Source organism: Eremomyces bilateralis (assembly GCF_010015585.1).
Source record: "Eremomyces bilateralis CBS 781.70 unplaced genomic scaffold P152scaffold_12, whole genome shotgun sequence".
NCBI lineage: Eukaryota > Fungi > Ascomycota > Dothideomycetes > Eremomycetales > Eremomycetaceae > Eremomyces > Eremomyces bilateralis.
The window spans coordinates 617,996-639,374 of NW_022985078.1; the positions used below are offsets into that span (position 1 = coordinate 617,996).

Consider the following 21,379-nt stretch of genomic DNA (forward strand, 5'->3'; position numbering starts at 1 on the left):
TTTATCAAGAGTGCAAAGAACAAAAATGCAGCTTGAAAGTGGTCTCGCCCCTATCCCGAACAGACGGACCTACATTCTCGGACCTTAGTTCTCAGATCTGGTCGGTATTACGATTTACGGAGTACCGAATACCGAAATCTGTATCCGATGGCGGACTGATTCCGCCCTCTCCCAGACTCTGACAAAGCCCCACTATAAACGGACTTGTCTTGTTAATCAGCCGCTCCCATCGTCTCCTCCCTATATCTCGACTTCGTGTCGAGTTCAAAAAGGGCGAGCTGTCCGAAAATATACACCTTTGGCCATGCCCCAGCTCTACCACCCACCTCAATGCGCCCTCAACGCATCTTAAGAAGCGTCCCTCTATTGCTTTCCGCTCTCCCTTCCACGGTAGCACAGCAGGCGAGCCATCCCCAAGTGGCGTTTAATTTCAACCCTTTGGAGCAGACGTTTCATTGGAACGCCTCGTCAGACCCTCGACTTGCCCTCAATATGACCGCTAAATCCGACATTCGAGCTCCGGTCATTGCCCTCTCTCATGGTGGAGGACCGATGCCGGTTCTAGGAGACCCGTCTCACGAGAGTATCGTGCGCTCACTAAAGACAAAGGTTCCTAAGATCTTGAAGCTGGGCACCGAGGACGCTCCTCGAGCAATCGTATTGGTCACTGCGCATTGGTCCCAACAGCAACCGGCCATATCAAGTGCCGAGAAGCATCAGCTGTTTTATGACTACGGCGGGTTTCCATCCGAGGCCTACTCGCTTCAGTATGATGCACCGGGGAGCCCAGAGATCGCGGAGGAGGTTAGGAAAGCTATGGCTGGTGAGGGTCTGAAGGCGAAGATGGATGATGTGAGAGGTGAATCGCGACATGCTTAGGAGGCCTTCGAACGTTGATTAATAAACTTTGTCTAGGTTGGGATCACGGCGTCTTCATTCCCATGCTCCTGGTCCACCCATCAGCGACGATCCCCATTGTACAAGTTTCCGTTTTGTCTTCCGAGTCGGTCAAAGATCACTACGCGATGGGGAGAGCCCTTGGATACCTTCGAGAGCAGAACATCGCTGTAGTCGGATCAGGCTTCGCCTCGTTTCATAACATTCGTACCATGTTCAGTGGAAGGACTGGCGACCCGGGGTTTCAGCGGAAGCTACAGGACTGGAATGACGGCTTGAAGGACATTACCATGGAATCAGACGCGGTGAAGCGCGGCCAACGGTTCGAAGGCTGGAGAGAGCTGCCCATGGCCTATGAAGCTCATCCGCGCGGTGGAGCGGAGCATTTCCTTCCTTTGGTCGTCTGTGCTGGGGCGGCTGGCGATGGCAAGGCGATGGGGTATGCGGATGAGTTTCTCGGACTGGATATCTGGTCTTATTATTGGGAATAAACGCGGTCAATGAGTACGGATACACGGTGTTGGCGCTTTGGAGCCGGAAACAGGATGATCCCTAGATAACCCTTCACGCCCCCATATAACCCCCTTTCCTGTCCCTAGCGTATGCATGTCGTGATATGAAAGTCAATGAAGCGCAAACTAATAATACAGGACTGAAGAACCAGATCGAAAGATCCAATGCCGTCGAACTGCTATAATGATCCATAATGATCCATGGGGTATCAAGCCAGAAAAGAAGTAATCAAATCCGATGAGCATCTTGGCACGTTTACATCGTTGTGGTATCCATAGTCATGATCAGCATCGCCCTAAGAAAGTTTATAATCGACCTCAGCCTCAACTTTCTTTACTTTCGTGCGAGGTCCCGATGTAGCATCCATATGCCCAGGGCTGGCATCCACTTTGACCTGTGGGATACTAGACCGCTCCGAGCTTGGTAGAGGAGGTAATTGAAGAGAAAGGTGTTGTAGGAGATGGTGCGGAGAGGAGGGGAGCTGCGGCGGTGGCAACTTAGGATGCGCGTGTGAAGAGCCTCCAGCATTCCCATACAAGGGATCGTTCGAGTTCGATCCAGCCACTGGAGATGAGTGGGCAGGTTGATGGTAATGAGCGAGGTATCCCCGTGGACTCATTGCCTGCGGTTGCAATTGGACGTCGGCGTGACCGGCAGAGGCGTACGACGATCGTGGCGGTTGGGGCTCCCTGAAATGCCAAAAGAAGGTCTCAGTCTGTGTTGCTGTACAAGATAACCGTGTTTCTCATGTCCACACGGTCGGAGGTGGTGCGACGAACCCCGTGGGATGCGGGTAGCCACCGAATGTTGTCGGTGGGCTCCCAAAATTGAAAAGCCCATCGTCATGGGCGGACGGGAGACTGTACGGAGTCGCCGCGGCGGTTGACGGCATCGAACTGGCCGGGCTTGAAATGGCGGACGATGTCGTTGGACTGGCGTAAACGCTACTACTCGCCGGTGTGAACAGGTGAGGCTCAATCCCAGAGGGTGGAACTTCGAGCCACGGCGATCGTGGTGTCATAGGCGGCATGCTCGAGAGGTCAGAGATCATGGTCGGTGAGCTCAGGTGAAGCGGCGATGGGGCAAACGCGGGAGAAAGCGATTGGGAATATCCAAATTCCGCAATCTGGTTGCCCAAATCCAAGCTTAAGGTATCGAGCCCATATGGATCGCTCTGAATCGCTGCGATCTCTTGAGATTGCCTTCGACTCCAGTCCACGCGTGTCCGGAAGGTGGAAAGGGTGTCGCGGGGGAAATCCATCATCGCGGAGGCTGTCTGGGTGTTTTGACTGAATGTTGGAGTGGCCGACACCGCGTCAATGATACGAATAATCTCCTCCAAGGGTGAAACGGCTAGGTTCGCGGTGAAAGCTGCCCCAATGTCAGGGAAGTTGGGTTCGACTGCCAATGCAACGGCATAAAAATGCGCGAGGACGAGCAGCATGAATACGTCGCCCTTTCGTGCCGACAGCAGCGTGATGGGGACCCAGAACATCCATTTCCTCAATGCGTATAGTTGACTGAACTGTTCTTCGACGGACTGGGCGGGATTGCTCGCTCGTAGCTGATCAATGTAGCCCTGGAACTGCTCCACCCATTTCTTTTCTGCTTCATTTTCCGAGAGATATGGCTGTAACCTTTGAAGCGCTTGCTGCACATGTTGAAGGATCCTCATGCGCTGGTCTCGCGCTTCGGGGGTCACTTGGTAAGTCGATATGCTCGCCAAAGTGGGAAACGGGGTGAAGTGAAAATCCGCGATGAAATCCGCGAACAATGACTCTTCGCGCCATTGATACATTGACGCTACAAACTGGATTTTCATTAGCTTTGGTGGTGGCGGAAACTACATCAGTCACTTACAGTCCGAATTCCGGTGACCAGAGATAGCCAATTGCGCCTAAAGCAGAGTAAGCTTGATGAACGAGGCCCTTCTATCATGGTCATTCCTACCATTCTGTGGATTGCCAAGACAGGAGCAGTGATGCGGCGAGAATGGAATCCGAATTGGCCTTGGAAAACAACGGAGTTGCTTCGTGGAGACCTTTCATCGCAATCATATTATGTTGAAAGGCAAGGTTCCGAGTTTCTGGTGACTGAGTGACCCAGGCCAGGTGAGCTGCCGCAAAAGATAGCAGAGCGTGCAATACAAAGGGTTGCGACGCTGCACAACTTAGAAATCTACGCGATGTTAGATGGGTAAGAATTGATCACGAGTCACCATTATGCTTACCTGGGGATGTAGTCGGTCCATATCGTTAGTTTGGACGTTCGATTCCGTTGCAGCTCACTAGAGATGGAGCAAACGTGGTAGATCAAGCGGAGATCGGTTTTCGAAACCGATGGCCAGTGTGGCTGTGGGAAGACATTGAGTTCAGGGAATGGAAACTCCCCCGTTGCCCTCCACGAATCAATAGTCCTCTCAATTTCGGGCGTCCAGAGTAGATTGGCCTGGGGAGGATACCGAGGACTTTCGTCGCCAGGTGCAGTGGGACTGTCCATATAATCGCAGCGGACCTGATGCTTGGTGCAATTCCGACTAGCAGTGGTCAGCTCCAGACGGTGGACGAAGAAAAGAAAGTTGTAAGCACAAGGAGCCTCATGAAATCAAGATGGTTACCATTGCGGAAACGTCTCGTCGCATCGAATATGTCTTCTCTTGCATGTTTTACAACCTTTCCGGGACTTCGTGTGGCTCCTGCGCGATGGTCCACCACCAGCACCAGCCATTATAAAATATGGAATGAAGTCTAGACCGAACCAGTGCAAAGATGCAAAGATCTAAGAGTTAAGGGTTGTCTAACTGAAAGTCCAATGAGGGGAACGGGAGGACGCAGTGGAGGAGCAAGCTGGACCATGAATTTGTTGAAGACTCGTCCGATTCGAAACGAGAGCCGAAAGGGAGAGTCTCCCATGTATGTATATAGGAGATGATAGTTAGTGTAATGAAGAAGCGTCACTCCGTCGCTAAAGGATGTCAATATCAGATCCGACGGTTTGATTGACCACGCATCAAAAGAGTGGAGCGTTGCAAGGAGATTATGTAGATTACGGAGTAGTGTCGAGGGGTCTATTACGAAAGACGTTTTTGGCAGGGCTGAACTGGTCTTGAGGGTTAATTTCCCGTCGAACAGCTTCACTGTGACACGGACATGTATGATTGAGAGAAGAAACGCCTAATGAACTTGAGCTGTCCACCCTATTACCCCTGTTGCATAGAACGGAGCGAAATCAGGTGCAGCAGTCGACATCATAACAGCGGTATGGAACAATTGAGGCTGTGAAAGGGAGATCTGAGGAGGGGTTCAAGAAAAGTCTCCGAGCGAGACCAGGACGCCGGATGGTCATAGATTTTTAGTGATTGACGTTGAGGATGGAGGTTAGATCCCTACCAGTCAAGTTTAACGGTTGCTTCGACCAGGCACAAGCATTGCACCAGACGATTTTAGAAACACGCTAATCTGCCTAGCTAACCCACATCTTGGACCACTCGGGAGGAAACCAGGCGAGTGGAGCGAGCGGAGGGGGGCTCGACGAGGGAGGGGGCCATCAGCCACGGCCCATGGGGTCATGATGTGGGAGCCTAGGAGGGATGTAGTGACGAGAAATTGGACGAAGATTCCGCACCGGAAAGATCCGTTGGCGCGGGACGAAAGGTGTCCGAAAGGAGTAATGCGGGTTCGAATATTGTTGCCACTTGGCCGTGAGGCTTTTGCGGCTAAGATTATCTGAACGATTGGACCATGGATGGTCAGGGGAGAGACAACACTGCCCCCGGAAATTTCCCGCACCTTGTTCGATATTAAGCATGCTCACGGAATATATGTGGATGAAAGTTTCCCAGGAGGGAGAAAAGGTGTGTTCCTAAGTCAACTTTCTCCCGTCAAGGTGAACTGTGAAGGCTGGACTGGGACTACCCCGCCAAAGTTTGTTATTATGTTTCTTCATGTTAAGTTTATCTTATGTGCTGCCGTGTGGAGACAGGAGACGGGAGAGAGCGAGAGGGAGATGTGGTCAGGGGCCAGTGGCTGAGTCCGTCGTGGTGGTAATATGATATCCAGTCTTGCGGTCCACGGAAGAGCGGAATGCGGATTCATTCCTCGATTCGGTTCTGCAACTGACAAGCCTCCCAGTGACCCTGCCACTGCCCAAGAAGCTTGATGAGGCGATGAGGCGATGGCTGGACTGGCGATGAGGGACGGGATGAAATGATGTGTCAATTCCGCCGATGTTTTGGTGTATCGCTTGCACACTCAGCCGAACCCCTGTGAGTCCTGCTAGACATGGATCCATGTGGTAAGTGACTATTTTGATCCAGGGGACCAAGACCCTTTCAGCCGCACTTCGACCAGCAGCCGGACCAGGGCTTGAATGTAACAATAACCCTTCGTCTCAGTCCTGTCTTGTTACGAAGTATCAACTCGTTCCTCTGTCACCTATACTCTCTACAAAGGACAAAATCGTCTGCCTTGGCCCCCAACGCTACCTTTCCAAGCACACCAAGATGAATATGAATGACGACCAGGCGCACTCTTGTTTCCAGGGTTCTCCATGGACCGAGGATCAGATGGGCCAAGGTGGATCCATTGATCGGCTTGGTTCGAACACCCGATATCCTGGGAGCGACGTACATACATATTATTAGTACATGCTCTCTCGTGGCATGGCTGCCACCACGGACCAGTGAACACCATCCGCACTCCATCCACATTCCATAATGATACCCGCTTATCCTGTTCTGGTATCGTCAGATAATGAAACGATAAACCAGACTCAAAAGGTAGTAATGGAGGCGATGCCCGACCGCCGCTTATCACCAAGTTGTAGCTCGTCCCATGCGACCATAGTCCAGTTCAATCGCCGAGGGTCGCGAGCTGGGAACTTCGTGCTGGTGGATTTGGCAATTCGCACGTTGGTTGGATGAAAGAGTGAGGAGCCGCAAAATGGCGTGTCGGAGCGATCCTCATTCTCTGAGATGATTCGATGATATTATTATCGTCGATTTAGCTGCCCTTGACCACGCTGGGTTGGTGGTTCACCTGTCCCATCTCCGCGGGAATTGCATCCATGGTCGGAAGAAGTCCCCGAGAAATGCGACGGGAACACCGACCGGCAAGTGGCATGAAGCACTGTCGCTATGCCGTCCTGCGACAAGACAGATAGTGAAGATGCAAGACTGAAGATGCAAGGGCTAAAGTTTTCTGCTATTCGTATGAGGAGGTTTAGGAGGTTCACAGAGAGACGTTCACTGGTTCGGAGCAATTTGAAAAGAAGAGCCTATGGGAGAAGACCGAGGAGGGACGGGAGCGGCGAAGGACGCCACTCCAGGCAGCCGTGATGCCAAGAAGCCCCCAGTCGGACCGATGGCTGAGCTAGACCCGATCAAGGCAAGAGCAACGTTGAAGAATGTTGACAAAACCGCAACCCGAAACAAGCATGGAATGACATTGTGCCAAGATTATCAAGGTAAGTTGGAAAACTTGAAAGACTTTGAAAGTTGAGATTCAGGTTGCATGAATGGCGGACGTCAGGCATGAGTTACTAATTAGTTCATGAAATTCCTGAGCAAAATTGGAATGGTCTGTGCGCTGTGGTCTGTGACTTTGGCACTTTGCGAATCTGTGGACTCACTGAACTCAGGACTGTGAGGACTGAGGAGAGAGGTATGAGGACTGAGTGAAAGGGTGTGAGACTGTGACCCATGATCCCGGATGATTGCCCCGGTTCCTGGGCCCTGTCCACATCCCAGGAACAGCAGGGACAGCCCGTTACAACTACTATTATTAGAATGAGCATGAGCCGCCCAACGATGATTGGTCCCCCCAGCCCGCGATTGCCTCTCTAGCGCACCCCTCCAGACCCGCACAGCCCGAGTTCCCATGTCCCATCCACACCTCTACTGACCACATTCCGCTCCGAACATTGAACAGTATGAGGTCGGAACTAATCCCCAAAACAGGCTTCAGTACAGGTGAGCGTCACCTTTATGATTCGTATTCCGGTCAGTCCGCGGAGTACGGAGTTCGGAATATTTACACCTGTCGAATTACTCCGTCTCTCCCTCGTCATCGCTTCTTCTTGTCTTCGCAGGTCTCTTATTATCGAAACTCTCGGTCCTTATCCAGCATCATTTCATCCTTTCATCATTCCCCGGTGGCTGAGACCCCTATAACAGCGTCCGACATGCCATGCCCATGTGCACGGGCAATGGATCGACATTCGCAGGGTGGTGACTTGTGGGTGGTGACTCATGGCTGCATCGTCCACAAGACTTGATGACTAATGAGAAGAGAGATCTACCTATCAATATCAATCAGTCAATCATTCAATCGGTCAATGGGAATCAGACTCTGGATTGTCGAACCGGACGTGAGCAGTGGTGCAATTTTTGTTTCTTTTGCCCCTCTTGCTCTGCGCTTGCAAATATGACCTGGTTCCTACCAATCGGCGCCATCTTAAATACTGTTGCATGAAGAACACTTGCAGTCGGCAGGAAATATATGTACCCACCCCGCTTTTCCGCAAAATAAAGCTACACTCGGTCTAGCTCCCGCTGCCAAATGTGGCGAGGCAGCTTTTAGAATTGCCAAACCCAATCTGCAGTCCTTGTGCGGTTCCGGGGTCCCGATCGACAGTTCTGAGCTCTAAATCTCAATTCTCAGGGTTCCCTTGGTCAAGGATAGGGCGTGGCATGGCTACCAAACAGGGGTAGCATCGGTCGTTTCGCACATTGGCCATTGCAGGTTCTTCTGTTCTTCTTTGGTCCAGCTCGAAGATCGGCGAAGATCGGTGATGATCGGTCCAGTCGAGACTTGAGAAGTCGAGATTCATGTCCGAGGTTACCGGTGGGTGCGGCTGGGCGACCGGAACACCAACTATACCTACCTACCTTTGACTTTGAAGCTCGCAAGAGGCCCAGATGGGTCACCCTATTGTTGAGCGTATCTTTCCAATATCATGGTTAGACACAGAATACATAATTCTCTCTTGGATTGGCCTGCTGCTTCGTAGCTCCAGATTCGAGAGTTGAGAGCAGTTGGAGACACCATGGAGTTGAGCCTGCGCCCTGCGGTATGAATAGGGTACTGTGGGGCGAGTGTGGGCTCTTGCGGTACTACTACCGTAGACTGATGATGATCAAAGACATGGATAGCTCCAAAGGACCCGGAGCCAAGTCGAGGCTTGCCAGCTTAGTGTGTGATCACTGATCAGATGGCCCCCCAACACAGTTCTGCAATCCTGTGATCTGGGACACTAGCTGTAGATCCATGCTCGCCGTTCTTGACCGTTGAAAACTAGCAAAGCCAAAAAGTGTGTGGAAACTTGAGTTGGCGACTAGGAGAGTCGGTCAGTTGGAATCCTACGAATGATCTGATCAACGTTCGAGTAGGGTACATAATAGAAAAGTTAGTGCCTACCGGCACGTACCCTAAGTACATGATACATTCGTCCGACAGGGCATGTTCTCTGGGTACTGGGTAGTACGGTAAGTACCGTCCCCCTTGCTGGAACGGAAACTTGGGAGGATGCCCACCTTGCGCTAGGACCGTGGTCTGCCACCCGCGATTCGGAGAGGAAATGATCGGATTTCGCCTTTCGGGTACCAGTATCCCCAGCAAAGAATCGAGATAGGCACCCACTAGCCTGTGGTCTAGGAATATTCCGTGACGCTTGGGATGCAAGTGACAGGATCATGATGGCTGCTTGTTCTTGAGGACAAGTTCTTCACACTCCTGTTTCAAACCTTTGGAGCCAATTGCCCAAGTACCTACCAGCAACGAAAATTGGGATAAACTTCCACATGACAGAGCCGAGAACCCCGAAGGATCGCACCCGGAAACGATATTGTCTACTATTGAAGACTCCTGAGACCTGGCTGCATATTGGCGATGTCCAAGGTCCGCGGGATGCCAATTGATACCCAACCTCTTCATGCGCCAATGTCACAGGCTGTTGACAGTCGACGAACAGGAGCTCTCGGAGACAATGAAAAGAACCATGTCCAGCATATGTACATTTTCTGGCTCCCCAAACATGCCTGCGAGACATGCCTTGCTCTGATGTAGCTCCAAATGCATGCGGTTATCGCACAGCCAAAACATGGCCACGCCACCACGGGGAAAGGTCGGGTAAGATAAATTCCCAGTGCCACTGATGAAGAGCTATTCCGTAGGTCTATTCGAATTCGACATCATGCCTCATCCCTTGGTGTCCGTGTTGGTAGTGCAGTTTCACTGGCACCTGAACTCAATGAGACCTCGGAAGAACTGAGTCTGTTAGAGCAGCAGAGTGGGTCATTATTCAGTTTGAGTATATGGCTGGTGCAACTACTCCGTAAGTGCTGATACATTGCCGAATCCCGGTTGCAGATATTAAGGGCGAGGTGGAGACACTTCAATGTTCCAACAGCTTCTTCCCAATGTTTGATATACGATAATATCGTATTGATTGTTGACAACTAACATGTTCGAACAGGTCCTTGACTGATATCCTATCCTAAATTCATCTCATAAATCCATCCGGCCCATGTCTACGAATATTCCAATTATAGCCTGTTCCCGTCCATCAAACGGCGGAGCCGCAAGGCAGACTCGATTTTGTAACAGAGTCAATCATCCCTGGTCGTAGCACGATAACATGAAACAATATGAATTGCTACTGGGTTATATTCAGGTCCGAAAATATCGGATGCCGTGAAGCTGAAACCGACATCAATCTTAATGCTCGCCCCCAATATCCATGCTCTGCTGTGAAACCAACTGTCCTACTATCAGTCTGAAAGTGGTTCAACATGTCACTACGACTCTATACATCCCCTTTAAAATGAACAGCTGATAATCGAGAGTATTATTTTTGGTGACGTTGACGTGGAATTAGTGAAGTTGTAAATCCCAACCTCATTCCCGTCGAAGTATCACCGCCCTGCAAGTCGCATACCGAGTATGCCAAACCTACTAAATGACCGAGAACACACAATCCAACCTGGGTTTGGGACTGTGCCACAGCTGGTTCCTGAATGTTGATGAAATGTGTTATCAATTGTGAGTTGAATACACTGGCATCCATAACATGGCAGAGAGTCTCGAAGATATTGGATATCAATGTATTAGTCATGCCAGAAGTATGGATTTAACACTACGGTTCCTTCATACCTAAGTTGGGTATGCATTATGATCATATTCTCGGATTACCTACAGCCGCGTACAGTTCACTTCATGCTCGAGAAGAAGCTGAGACACGAACTGCAACAGTTTCTTATTGAACTATCCTAGCCCCGATGCTCTGAAGAGTATATGTCCCCGAAGACTGAATACAGAAGCCCATCAAGACCAGTCCATCCTCTTCCTGCTAGTCGCATAATAAACAACCTTGTTCTCGCCCTCCACTCGGAAGCGGCGGGATCTACGCCCGCACTAAGTGGATATCAATATGCTACAAGTCGCATGATCCAGGGGAGCGAGTACAACTAATGGGAGAGACACGACGATACCGATCATGAGAAATCCGCCAAGGCGGGCTCTAGTGCTGCTAAATCGACTACATGAATATAACCAAATCGATGGCCGATCCGTGGAGATATCCAAATAGGAGTGGATCTATTTCGTGTTACGGCGAACGGAAATGAACGGTCGATGCGTGGAGGCCACTGGGATAGGATTTACCTGCCTACATAGTAAGTTGCAAAGCACGCTAGCATTAAGCCAGCTATGTTGGTAAAACACGACGCAGTTCAAATGAAGTGGAGTGCGGACTGCTGAGTATCCTTTATCACGACGACACGACCTAGTGGCTCGGCTAACGGTCCTCGTCAACCCCTGGTCAAACACATAAGTTAGGACGTATGCCTCCAAAGCACAAGTGAATCGATCACCGAGCCGATATGCAGAACGAAATTGAGGATACTTTGCTTATTTTACTCTTTTTAGCAGAGGATGGATTACGGCTTCTAGTATCCTATTGCCAATTGTCTCCAGTCATACATACAATGTTACCTTGCGACAGGATTACCACCGCTCTCATCCAAATCGGCGATGGTTCATTTCCTCATGATAGTCATCCAGTCATTTGTCCACTTGTGTTGACATAAGCGTTAGCTTCAGTCACCAGCCTCCGGCAGATGACCGACTGTATTCATTTATCCGCCATGCCCCTCCTTGATGATCGCGGATCTGATGCTGATCTATTCACAATTGATATGTATCCCGGATCTTTTGGGCTTGTTCGGGTGGAAGGTGGCTTAGGAAAGAATGGAAGTTGGGAATAAGCTGTTTGTACCCCGAAAGCACCTGGAATCCCATGTCAGTCAAATGTTTTCCAACCGTCATCTTCAATCTTACCTCGTGGAACTGTTTGATCAAATCACCCATGTCCTTGTTTGGGGTCTGTGGTTGCGGCAAGGATGCGATTTCAAGGAAGAAGTCGAGCAGGATTGCTTCCATGGCTTGGGGATTCCGAAGCACAATTTTACTGAACCCAACCATAGCATGCTTTTTCTCGTCCATCCAACCAACATTGCGGATCGTCCGAACGAATGGGGCAGCGAATCCAGCCAGGTGTACGGCTAACTTGTCCGAGTACGAGATTCCCATCCTCCCCAAGGCAAGGGCAGCGTTTTCGTTGAGCGATTCTGGGACGGTAGTGCTTAACAGGATCATGGCGAGTTTCTGAAACAGACCATCTACGTATGGTTCCAGTCCACTGTCAGCGCGCATGGCTATCTCACCGGCCGACCAACAGGCATTGTTGATGACCGCAAACGCAGTATCATCGGCATCTTGGTTGAGATTACTCACATCAAGCTGGTTGATGAGAATATCGAAAAGAGCCGGTAAGTAGGGTTTCATCTGGGGAAACACGCAAATCGCACAATCTCCAAGGAGAGCGTAGGCCGATTGCTTCTCGTCATCGTTCGGATCCTTCATGCAAAATGCTAACAACTCGAAGAGGTTCGGACTCGATGTTTCAACGAGCTGAGCACTTTTGGCCGGATCCATGGCCTGAATGATGGCGCTGAGAAGGTCCAGGCTCGTGATGATGAAATCCTTCTCGCTCTCATACGGACCGAGAACCTCTTGAACGCCCCAAAGCATCTGCAAGTTCTCATGGATCATGACGATACACCGGGCGAAGATGGGCTGGGCGTACGGCGTAAAGTAGGACCCAAGGGCGGTCGCGATAAAGGACAAACATTCTTGCAGAGGGAGAATTTCGCGCGACTGGTTGGGAAGTTTCGACCATCTCTGGATCAGCGCTGGCATCAGCATGTTGACAAGCTCCGGGGTCGCCAGATGCGACGTCAAGTGCTCGGCCAAGGTTTGAACGCAGTCGTATAGGATGAACATGTTCCGATCTTGGTACCGGGCGAAACATTCGACAAACTGACGGACAATGACGGAGCAATACGGCACCAATGCATCCTTCGCTCGCTCCTCCAAGGTAGCGAACGCGGAAGCCGCAGCCTCCTGCACTCGTTTGTTCCCGTCGAGCATCCGCTTGAGAATGCCATCCATGATGGGTTCGAAGTACTGTTGCTTTCCGATATCGTTCAGGTGCGAGGCCCATACCGAATAGCGACCCAACGCCCAGCAGGTGATGGTTCGGACCACGGCTTCCTGGTCCGTTAGGAGGGTGACCAGGTAGGCCGTCAGCTCCGGTAAATGAGGTTGGACATCATCCATACAGCCGACACCGATCGCTCCAAGCGCGAGAACGGCGGCTTCTCGCCGTGGCCAATCTTGGTGACTCAGGTTGTCTTTAAGGTAAGGCAATGTATATGCAAAAACTGGTTCATGGAAATGGGTCGCCAGCACATCGAGAGCCGCTGCGGAACATTTGCGCAAGTTCCAATGGTCCTCCGGTCCTAATCCATAGTCGTCGTCCTCGTCCGTCTCTTCAATCTCCCCTTCGCTAAGATCATCGTCGTCTTGGATCGCTTGCTGGTTCGAGCCGTTGGCGTTCTTGGGAAGTTCTTCACCGTTTGCGCCGATTGCGCGTGATGCTTTCGGCTTCGCGAACACGGGTTTAATATCTTCCTCACGGTCTTCCTGCGCGGCATCCTCCTCTTGCTCGGCTTCAAGCCTCAGTTGATCTTCTTCATCGTAAACCATGCTTTGAAGTAGCACGGGAACAATCTTCTCCAGGTAGGGTGCCAAGGTCGCACGCAAATCATCGGCTTCACCGATTGTGAGCCAGAATTCCGCCGCATCCAGAGCGAGATCCGGATCGTCCACATTTTGCTGTTGCAGCAGGATGTAGTCCACCAAGTCCTTCATATGCGGTACGATCCGATCGGGGCTGATCTCGGCGATCTGGATAAACGTTCGGCACACGTACTTCCGCACCGAATCGTGTGAATCGGACGCAATGGCGAACAAGTTCTGCATCAACAGGTCGAGATTCACCATGACGATATCGGATTTATCCGGAAGGAATACGTTTAGAGCCGCGAGGGCCAAAGCGCGGACTTTTGCGACGGGGTGTCCCACTGAGTTGAGCAGCTTGGGTATGATGAATAGCAGCGGTCGTTCGCCCGAGTACTCCTTCTCCAGAGCGCGTTTATTGTCTTCGCAGATCTTCAATAGCGCACTCATGGCTCCCTCCTGCGTATGGGCAGCGACGGACCCATCCTTCGTATCAACCAACACGATCAGCTGTGACAGAACTTTCGGCCAGCCCAGAATGCCGCCTTGTTTTAACATCTCGGTGATGACACTCCCAGCATAGTTTCGTATCTGAGGAAGCTTGTCTTGAAGCCCCAGCAAGATGACGGACTGGATATATGCCTTGCTGGTGTCCGGTATTGATTTGTAGTCCTGTCGAACTTCGTTTTTAAGCATGAGGGCGGCGGCACTTCTGGCCAAGGTATACTGGTCCTGGCTCAATTGCACGGCCGGGGGTGCTTGCTCGTTATATACAAGGTATGCGAGATAGTTGGTCATGTCAGGGGACTTTTTGGCGTTCATGAGCATCTGGTATTCGCATCAGCACAATGCATCCTCAATGGCCCGTCGACGGCTTGCTCCCATTCCATCGATCACGTACCAATTCGGCGTTTCTTTGCGCATTTGAATCATGCCCACTCAACGAGTCCTTCAGGTAAAGCGCTAGTTGCGCCAGGGGCACTTCTCCAGGTTGCCAATCCATGGTGAATTATGTGTTCCTGACCGGACGCTGGTGAAACTGTTGAACGGGGTGCGATGGGTGCACCGCAATCGTTTGGCGGAGGAATAGGTACGAGTCGGAACTCGGGAGGGGCGCACAGCCGTCTTCGGTCGATGAAGATGCGCTAATACAGGCGAATTGAAACTGCGAATAGTATTAGATCAGGGATAAAAATTCGTCCGAAGCTACTCGAACGCAAAGGGAATCTCCAATGTGTGTTGAAGAGCGTAAACTATTACCTGGTCGAGTGGAGAGGACTACCTCAACAACAGCGTGAAGCAGCCATGGCTATGAGGTCGGGTGATGGAGGTAACTCTGCTGGTCTAGAGAGTCCTAGGCGAGAAGGTCGGCAACAGCCACAGCTGGGAATTGATTCGGGCAGCAACGATGAGGCGAGTATATGTAGCACCGCAAGCAGGAAGGCGAGGTGGTGTTAAGTGTGGTAAGGCCTGACGGAAAAAAGGACAGGCCAGCTATGACGAAGTTGGTGTGCACTGGGTGTGTGGGCGTGGATAAGTAGGACAGCAGGAGTATGCGGTCCTTGCAATGCTTCGGAAGAGGAGAATGGAGAAGAATCCAATGAGGTTCAACAAAGGAAGAGACAGACCAGAGGAGTGATGGTGGATGGAGGAGATAGGGTGAGTGGAGGGCAGAGTGGAGGGGGCGGATGGTGGGAAGTGGTAAGTCAAATTGCACTGCAAACTTGTAATTCCAGCAATTCCAGCGGGTTGGCTACTAGAGGGGATTGGATATCCTAGCGGTGGGGCAGATGTTCACACAGGTGACTTGTTATTATTATTATTGTTGATACTTTCACTCATTTTATGCCTAGCTCATGTCGTGTTAACTTGAGCTCCAGGTGTGAATTTCTGTCTTAAGAGTGTCTGGAGTTCTAGACTCCATGGTTACGAGAATAATCCTCGGTTCGAAAAGTACAAGCAAGATGCAACCAATTCATGAGACAACCATATCGTTGATCGGTTTCCCCTTAGATCGGAGACACAGCTCTGACAATGGAATTCTTTTCCTGTTTTTCTCGAGGTCCCCCATATAGGCCGACGGTGCAATTTAGGGTAGCGGATGTGTGTGCAACACACCAGGCAAGAGGTATGGCAAGCGATTATTATTACGGCTGAAAGCTTGAACCTGTGGAGTTTGATAGCCGTTGCTCGTTGGTGAAACCGACTTGGACCCTACTGTGTCTAAGTTCTCGTGGCCAGTGTCCAGGAGATGTTAATAGCCATGGTCCATAATTGTGCGTCAGACGCCAGGAGACAGGCGACACGCTAGTCTTTTCATGATAGGGAGTGGCAGAGAGATGATGACCTAGATCTAATCATCAGGATATGGGGAGAATCAATCTGCCCTGTTGATGGAGAGCGTGAGCAGGACTGAGAGACAAGGAGGATCAGGCGGGGGATCAGGTGATCACGTGAAGACTCTCAGCCTGTCAGCCACCAATCCTCCAAGGCACGTGCTCTCAGCCACAACTCCACAAGACACGAGACACCTTCCCAGTTCCCACATGCACATGCACCCTCCGAAACCTCGCCTCCACAGTCAGGCATCAAGGCAGTAAAACTGTCAGGCCATCAGGCAGTCAGGCAACTCGGTATCTCCTCGCTGGTTGCAGTTGGGTGCTGGTCGCTCCTTCCACTCCGTCTCGCCCTCATCATTCTATCAGATCACCCTCTTGCCGCTTCTCTCACGTCTCCCACCACTGAATCCAACGCAATAATACTACTACTGTCCACTTCCCTACTCTAATTATCTGATTACCTACCTGTACTGACCTTACATTCTCCTTTATTCTGCTTTCCCCTGTTCTTGACTGCTCTGGGAATCCTCCTCTCTAACGCCGACCCGTCCCTCTCCCCAGATCCCAATCCCGCCTATCCGCCTCCTCCGGCATCCCATCGCTCACCCATCAACGTCATCACCACCAATCCTCACCTCCGCCACTCTACCCACTCTCTTCCACCTTGCAGCGCTGCTCGTGGCTTCTCTGCTGCTACCCGTCCCTTCGAACCTCCGTCACCACCGAAATCCCCTTATGCCGCCCTTATCTCGCTGCTCATCCACACCTGCACGGACAGAAACCTCTCCCGCATGACGGGGGCGCCGGCCACCACGCATCCGCTCTGGGAACTTTCGCGAGAAGACCATCCTCCAAGCATGGGGACCCTCCGCGCCGTAGTGGCGCCCCCAGGCGCCGGATCCACAGGCAAAGGCATCATAATCGGCTTGCTTGCCGCCTTTGGTTCCGCCGCCTTTGTCGCCCTGGTGTTGATGCTCGTCTATTTCTTCCGATACACCCAGAATGGCCGCATATTCTTGGACCGAATCGGCCGACCGGGTGAATACGATGACGAGCAGCAGTTTGCGCGCGATGAGGCCGAGGCGCTGGAGACTATGGAGGAGCTACAACGATCGGAGTATCTACGAGCCAAAGGTAGGCTGCAGTTCGAAGTCCTGGTGACACCGCGCTAACATGGCGTGGCAGCATTTATTCAAGCCAACCCCCCCGAATCATCGCAGACGGATATTTCCTTGACACAGTATCTGGCAATACAGGAGAAGGGTGTGTCGGCGTGGGAGTTCGAACCCGAGCTGGAGATTGCCAATTGCTTTGTCGAACAGCGTACGGAGGTGGAGTTCTTTGATTCCGAGTGCAGCGTCCAGAGCAATCTTCCCATCCCAAAACAAAACGAAGTGTATTATTGGGAAGCCAAAATCTACGAGAAACCCGAGACTTCTTTGATCAGCATCGGCTTAACCACAAAGCCGTATCCATTGTTTCGATTACCTGGTATGTACCTCCGCTGCATTTGCAGGCGTATGATTAACTTGCCCAGGCTTTCACAAACACTCCCTCGCCTATTTATCGACTGGAGTCCGCCGCCATAACCAACCTTTCACCCCGACTCCATATGGTCCCCCTTATATACAAGGCGATGTTATAGGTGTTGGATATCGGCCTCGTACGGGTACCATCTTCTTTACCCGTAATGGGAAGAAGCTGGATGACGTTGCGCATGGATTAAAGTCCCACAATTTCTTCCCCACCATCGGTGCCAACGGTCCCTGTCAGGTTCATGTCAATTTCGGTCAATTGGGCTATGTGTTCATCGAAGCAAACGTGAAAAAATGGGGGTTTGCACCGGTTGCCGGCTCACTCGCTCCACCACCCCCATATGGCAGTGAGCAAGGCAGCATCCTGTTGCAAGAAGGTGGCCGTGACGCTCTCACCCCGCACGGAGGGGGATATCTGGTCCATGGTGCGTACCATGGAGGACACGGAAGGACCGCCTCGCAGCAAATTCGAGTTTCTTCGCGGCTACCCACTAGCCCTGGGCCACAACGTTCCCCGACGGACATTTCTCTTGGAACCTTGTCCCTGGTGGATAGCCACGAGGAGCAAGATGCTGGTGAAGGTACCTCCAGCAGCGCGGTGGCAGCGATATCCAACCTTACACCGCACGCTGGGCTCGGCGTGGCCGATCTCCCCCCTCCGCCCGATTACGAAAGCCCGGAAGGAAGCCTGGATATTGACCGTCGGGGGGAGTATGAGGACCGGCGTCCCCTTCTACAAGACGGTCGGCCCGACCCGCCAATCCCCTCATATTCGGAAGTGGTTGGTGCAGAGAACGTAACCCGAGGGCGGAGCGATACCGTGGAGACGGTGAGGTCCGTTCGATGATGATTGTTCGCTGCTTGAGACGAGATGCATGAAAGTGATACCATTTTTCGATTTACGAGGATCCTTCGTTTAGTGCGCTGCTGGGTTTGGGACGATGGTATTATGGTATTTGGGGTCTTATTTTACGGACCGATGGGGGAGCTTGGAGTTGTTTCAAAGGACGGGGCATGGCAAGGTTGGTTACCACTTGGTCGCAGGTCTATCTATGTTCGGCCTTTTTGCGTCCATATCATCGGTTCGGGAACTTGTGTATAAAAGCGCCGAGCTTTTTCTCCTTTCTCGGCGTTCATCCAGTACGTGGCGGCTACGATGCAACAGGAGACCTCAAATCCTCCACACTTATATAGGTGGGGGTTATTCTGTGCTTGAGTCGCGCTTTAGCGTGTGATCTTTGGCAAATTGAGCGGCAATCGTGCTTCGGACTAGATAATCGAGAGAATTGCGCTGCCTGTTGGCCCTATCACGGTGGCATAGAGCTTCTCTTTATATCGAATTACAATCAGACTATCACCAAGACCTACTCCTGAAAGAATCCTATTCATTCTCGTGACTGGTCTTGGCCATCGATCTCACCATCAACACTCCCAAGAGTTCTGGTGATTCGGCGATCAAGCACGTTTTCACGACCTCAAATCCGCTCTTTTCGTACAAAGGACGCCCCGCCACGCTTGCATTGAGCGTTACTGGGACCCTCTCCTCATCCGCAAATTGTAGGCCATGCTCTAACAGTTGGCTCCCTATTCCGCGACGATGAAATGCCGGGTGCACCGCGAGGGCACTTAGATGCCATCGGGACGGGAGGGTAGCAAGTATCGGGTCGAATTCATCGTGCGCGACTTGGAAGAAATGCGCAAGCCGCTCCTTGTTCGTGTGCGAAAAGACGACGTATTTCTCATATGTGCCTTCCATCCACAACAGCAGTCGATTCAGCCCTTCGTCTCCATCAGCGTCATTGCCCGGAAGTTTGGCCGAGATGGTATACTCTTTGATAGCGTGTCATGCTGCCACCTCCTTGCAAGCTCATCATTCCCTTCTCGCTGCCACATTGTCATCCCAGCGATGCGCTTCCCATCTACGGCACATCCGTCTTCAGAATCAATTTCAAGCACGAATCCGTGACAGCCCACTTCTTCCATGCGATTCCTAGTGCGAGCCAATCTCACTCGTCGCAGCTCTTCGGGATGTTTTTCTAACTCGGGGTCGAACCAGGTGAATAATTCGTCGTGTAGAAACGCCGCGACCTGAAGGTCGGCGACTTCGGAAATATCTTTCGGTTCGAGAGGGCGGATGCGCATTTTCAAAAGAATAGAGATTACGAGGAGAAATTTACCCCTTTGATATTACCAGGCCTGTACGTTTTATCCCAATATCAAGACCAAGTCGAAGTACTGCATGATACAGCTGTGCTGACTGCTGAGGTACCTCTAAGTGGTGAGAGGTGTTTTCAAGGTACAAAAACGAGAAACCAGACCTTGAAGCAAGGCTATCTTCTCAGGTATCATCTACTCACATTATTATTGAACCATTCCATCCACTGGTCATGTTGCATTGATCCGCCAGTCTGGTAATCGGTACATAAGCAAAAAGGAATGCCTAGGCTTCATTCAGCAGGTGAGTAATAGAGCGAGAGTCCTCACCCACAGTTTCGGGAAGCGAAGAAAGGCTCAGCTCAATAATTCAGTCAGAGCCAGTTCAGCCCCTTGAGCTTATTGATAAGGATATACATTTCTGTTTCTTCCAAGAGTCACGTCCTTAATAGCGCAAAACAACGTCACATATAATTCATTTAAATTGAATAAAATGATGATTCATTACTCACATCTTCTGTCTAGTCTTAGTAGCCACTTGGAGTGGAGTAGATGGAACTCCTCCTCCATTTGCTTTCCTCATCCTGTTCTTTTGCACTATCAAGTGCACTTGCGGAGCACAATAGCGGCACGTAGAGGCCCTCACTGCTTTCCGAGCCCTTTCGCTGTGTTGTCCTTCGCTCAAATTCAGACCCAAACCATTCATCGAGGTTTTTCAGAGAGGACAATGATCCGTCGTGCTTTCGGTGCTTCCTCTTCCGCTGCTTCCGCTTCTCCTTTTTATTCTGCACCCTGACAGCACGCAGGTGGTTCTTCAAATGATCTCCTATGGAGTCACTAATCCGGAAGATCTCTGCCGCCTCCGCGTGAGGGTATGCATCAATCCAAGTATTGAGAAACTGAAGACGCCTGGATTTGACTAGCTTTTCTGATCGCATCCGACCTAGCATCCCTGCGCGGATTGAGATGAGAGTGCGACGGTTGGTCTGGATTTGGGAGAGGATGCATCCTGCGCAAACCTCCTGTGGTCCGGTCGGTTCCCTGATAGCCCAAGAGCGAGATATCGTGAACAGTTCATCGAATAGACTGGTGAGACCCTGCTGAAAAGCATCAGATACATCCGCAGCTTCAGAATGCGGGAGATTGCTGGGTCTAGTTGCCCTAGCTTGCTCGAACAAAACGTGAAGAACATCCTCAAGCAGGCTGGATTGTAACCCCTGATGGAGTGAACAAAGGGTTTTGCTTTTCCTGCGACTTCGTAATGTGGCGGGCAGTGATCTGATCTGGTCAACTGTCATTTGTTTATACACGGCCCACTCGGTTGACGACCGCGAGATGTCAGGACCGGGCAGGTGTGAGAGGATTTCAGCAAGGATGACAACCTCTGCCATGGTAAGTTCTTTGTATGATGTAGGGGCCATTTGATGCGACTTATTGGCTGTGTTATGTCCGAATGTCAGTGGATCTTTCCAAGAATGCAACGAGCATACACTGTCACAGTTTTTATATGTCTCCAGGAGAGGCGTATTAAGTTGTCAATTGCTTTGTGGATGTACTCTCGTCTTATATACAACATTTTGGAGTAGAATATATGCAATGTGAAAGCCCACATTATTTCGCGGCTCTTTCAATGTACCGAACAAACCAATTTTTGGATACAATGCATAACAACGGAACTTGAGACAATCTTTTCTTGTGAAAGCCAGTGTTTTGCATTAGAATAATATGTTTAGGCCAACAAAAAAGGACTTTCATAAGACAGTTTCATGGAGAAAGGTAAGACGGAACTCAGGAGTGTTATTCC

General features: G+C 51.0%; 6 protein-coding genes across 6 annotated transcripts; 2 read left to right on the forward strand and 4 right to left on the reverse strand.

Annotated features, from left to right (window-relative positions):
* The first annotated feature begins 6 nt into the window (after window positions 1-6).
* On the forward strand, window positions 7-1,614 carry P152DRAFT_459311 (extradiol ring-cleavage dioxygenase). The gene is made up of 2 exons (XM_033679653.1): window positions 7-859; window positions 916-1,614. The coding sequence occupies exons 1-2, from the start codon at window positions 331-333 to the stop codon at window positions 1,386-1,388; spliced, it is 1,002 nt and encodes a 333-aa protein (XP_033533460.1). The 5' UTR covers window positions 7-330; the 3' UTR covers window positions 1,389-1,614.
* Window positions 1,615-2,155: 541 nt separating this feature from the next.
* On the reverse strand, window positions 2,156-4,137 carry P152DRAFT_398471 (uncharacterized protein; the record flags this gene model as incomplete). The annotated part of the gene is made up of 5 exons (XM_033676464.1): window positions 2,156-3,220; window positions 3,271-3,307; window positions 3,361-3,588; window positions 3,641-3,946; window positions 4,028-4,137. 5 exons carry the CDS (start codon window positions 4,135-4,137, stop codon window positions 2,156-2,158), a joined length of 1,746 nt encoding a protein of 581 aa, XP_033533461.1.
* Window positions 4,138-11,542: 7,405 nt separating this feature from the next.
* On the reverse strand, window positions 11,543-14,638 carry P152DRAFT_52769 (ARM repeat-containing protein). Its single transcript, XM_033683053.1, has 2 exons — window positions 11,745-14,638; window positions 11,543-11,693 (listed from the first exon to the last, which is right to left on the reverse strand). The coding sequence occupies exons 1-2, from the start codon at window positions 14,373-14,375 to the stop codon at window positions 11,592-11,594; spliced, it is 2,733 nt and encodes a 910-aa protein (XP_033533462.1). The 5' UTR covers window positions 14,376-14,638; the 3' UTR covers window positions 11,543-11,591.
* A 2,105-nt stretch (window positions 14,639-16,743) lies between these two features.
* On the forward strand, window positions 16,744-18,268 carry P152DRAFT_398511 (SPRY-domain-containing protein; the record flags this gene model as incomplete). The annotated part of the gene is made up of 3 exons (XM_033676467.1): window positions 16,744-17,020; window positions 17,072-17,377; window positions 17,424-18,268. The coding sequence occupies 3 exons, from the start codon at window positions 16,744-16,746 to the stop codon at window positions 18,266-18,268; spliced, it is 1,428 nt and encodes a 475-aa protein (XP_033533463.1).
* Window positions 18,269-18,662: 394 nt separating this feature from the next.
* Window positions 18,663-19,986, reverse strand: P152DRAFT_52795 (acyl-CoA N-acyltransferase). The gene is made up of 3 exons (XM_033683054.1): window positions 19,779-19,986; window positions 19,251-19,681; window positions 18,663-19,200 (listed from the first exon to the last, which is right to left on the reverse strand). The coding sequence occupies exons 2-3, from the start codon at window positions 19,561-19,563 to the stop codon at window positions 18,803-18,805; spliced, it is 711 nt and encodes a 236-aa protein (XP_033533464.1). The 5' UTR covers window positions 19,564-19,681; window positions 19,779-19,986; the 3' UTR covers window positions 18,663-18,802.
* A 116-nt stretch (window positions 19,987-20,102) lies between these two features.
* Window positions 20,103-20,966, reverse strand: P152DRAFT_514959 (uncharacterized protein; the record flags this gene model as incomplete). The annotated part of the gene is made up of 1 exon (XM_033682879.1): window positions 20,103-20,966. The coding sequence occupies one exon, from the start codon at window positions 20,964-20,966 to the stop codon at window positions 20,103-20,105; it is 864 nt and encodes a 287-aa protein (XP_033533465.1).
* Window positions 20,967-21,379: the final 413 nt, after the last annotated feature.

What these genes read in the sequence shown, in the direction of transcription:
- P152DRAFT_52769 (XM_033683053.1), bottom strand. Translation starts at nt 14,375, where the DNA reads ATGCTCATGAACGCCAAAAAGTCCCCTGACATGACCAACTATCTCGCA. An exon ending in TGATCAAACAGTTCCACGAG is followed by an intron (nt 11,694 to 11,744) that starts GTAAGATTGAAG and finishes ATGGGATTCCAG; the next exon opens with GTGCTTTCGGGGTACAAACA.
- P152DRAFT_459311 (XM_033679653.1), top strand. Translation starts at nt 331, where the DNA reads ATGCGCCCTCAACGCATCTTAAGAAGCGTCCCTCTATTGCTTTCCGCT. An exon ending in GAAGATGGATGATGTGAGAG is followed by an intron (nt 860 to 915) that starts GTGAATCGCGAC and finishes AACTTTGTCTAG; the next exon opens with GTTGGGATCACGGCGTCTTC.
- P152DRAFT_52795 (XM_033683054.1), bottom strand. Translation starts at nt 19,563, where the DNA reads ATGCGCATCCGCCCTCTCGAACCGAAAGATATTTCCGAAGTCGCCGAC. An exon ending in GCATGACACGCTATCAAAGA is followed by an intron (nt 19,201 to 19,250) that starts GTATACCATCTC and finishes ATGGAGACGAAG; the next exon opens with GGCTGAATCGACTGCTGTTG.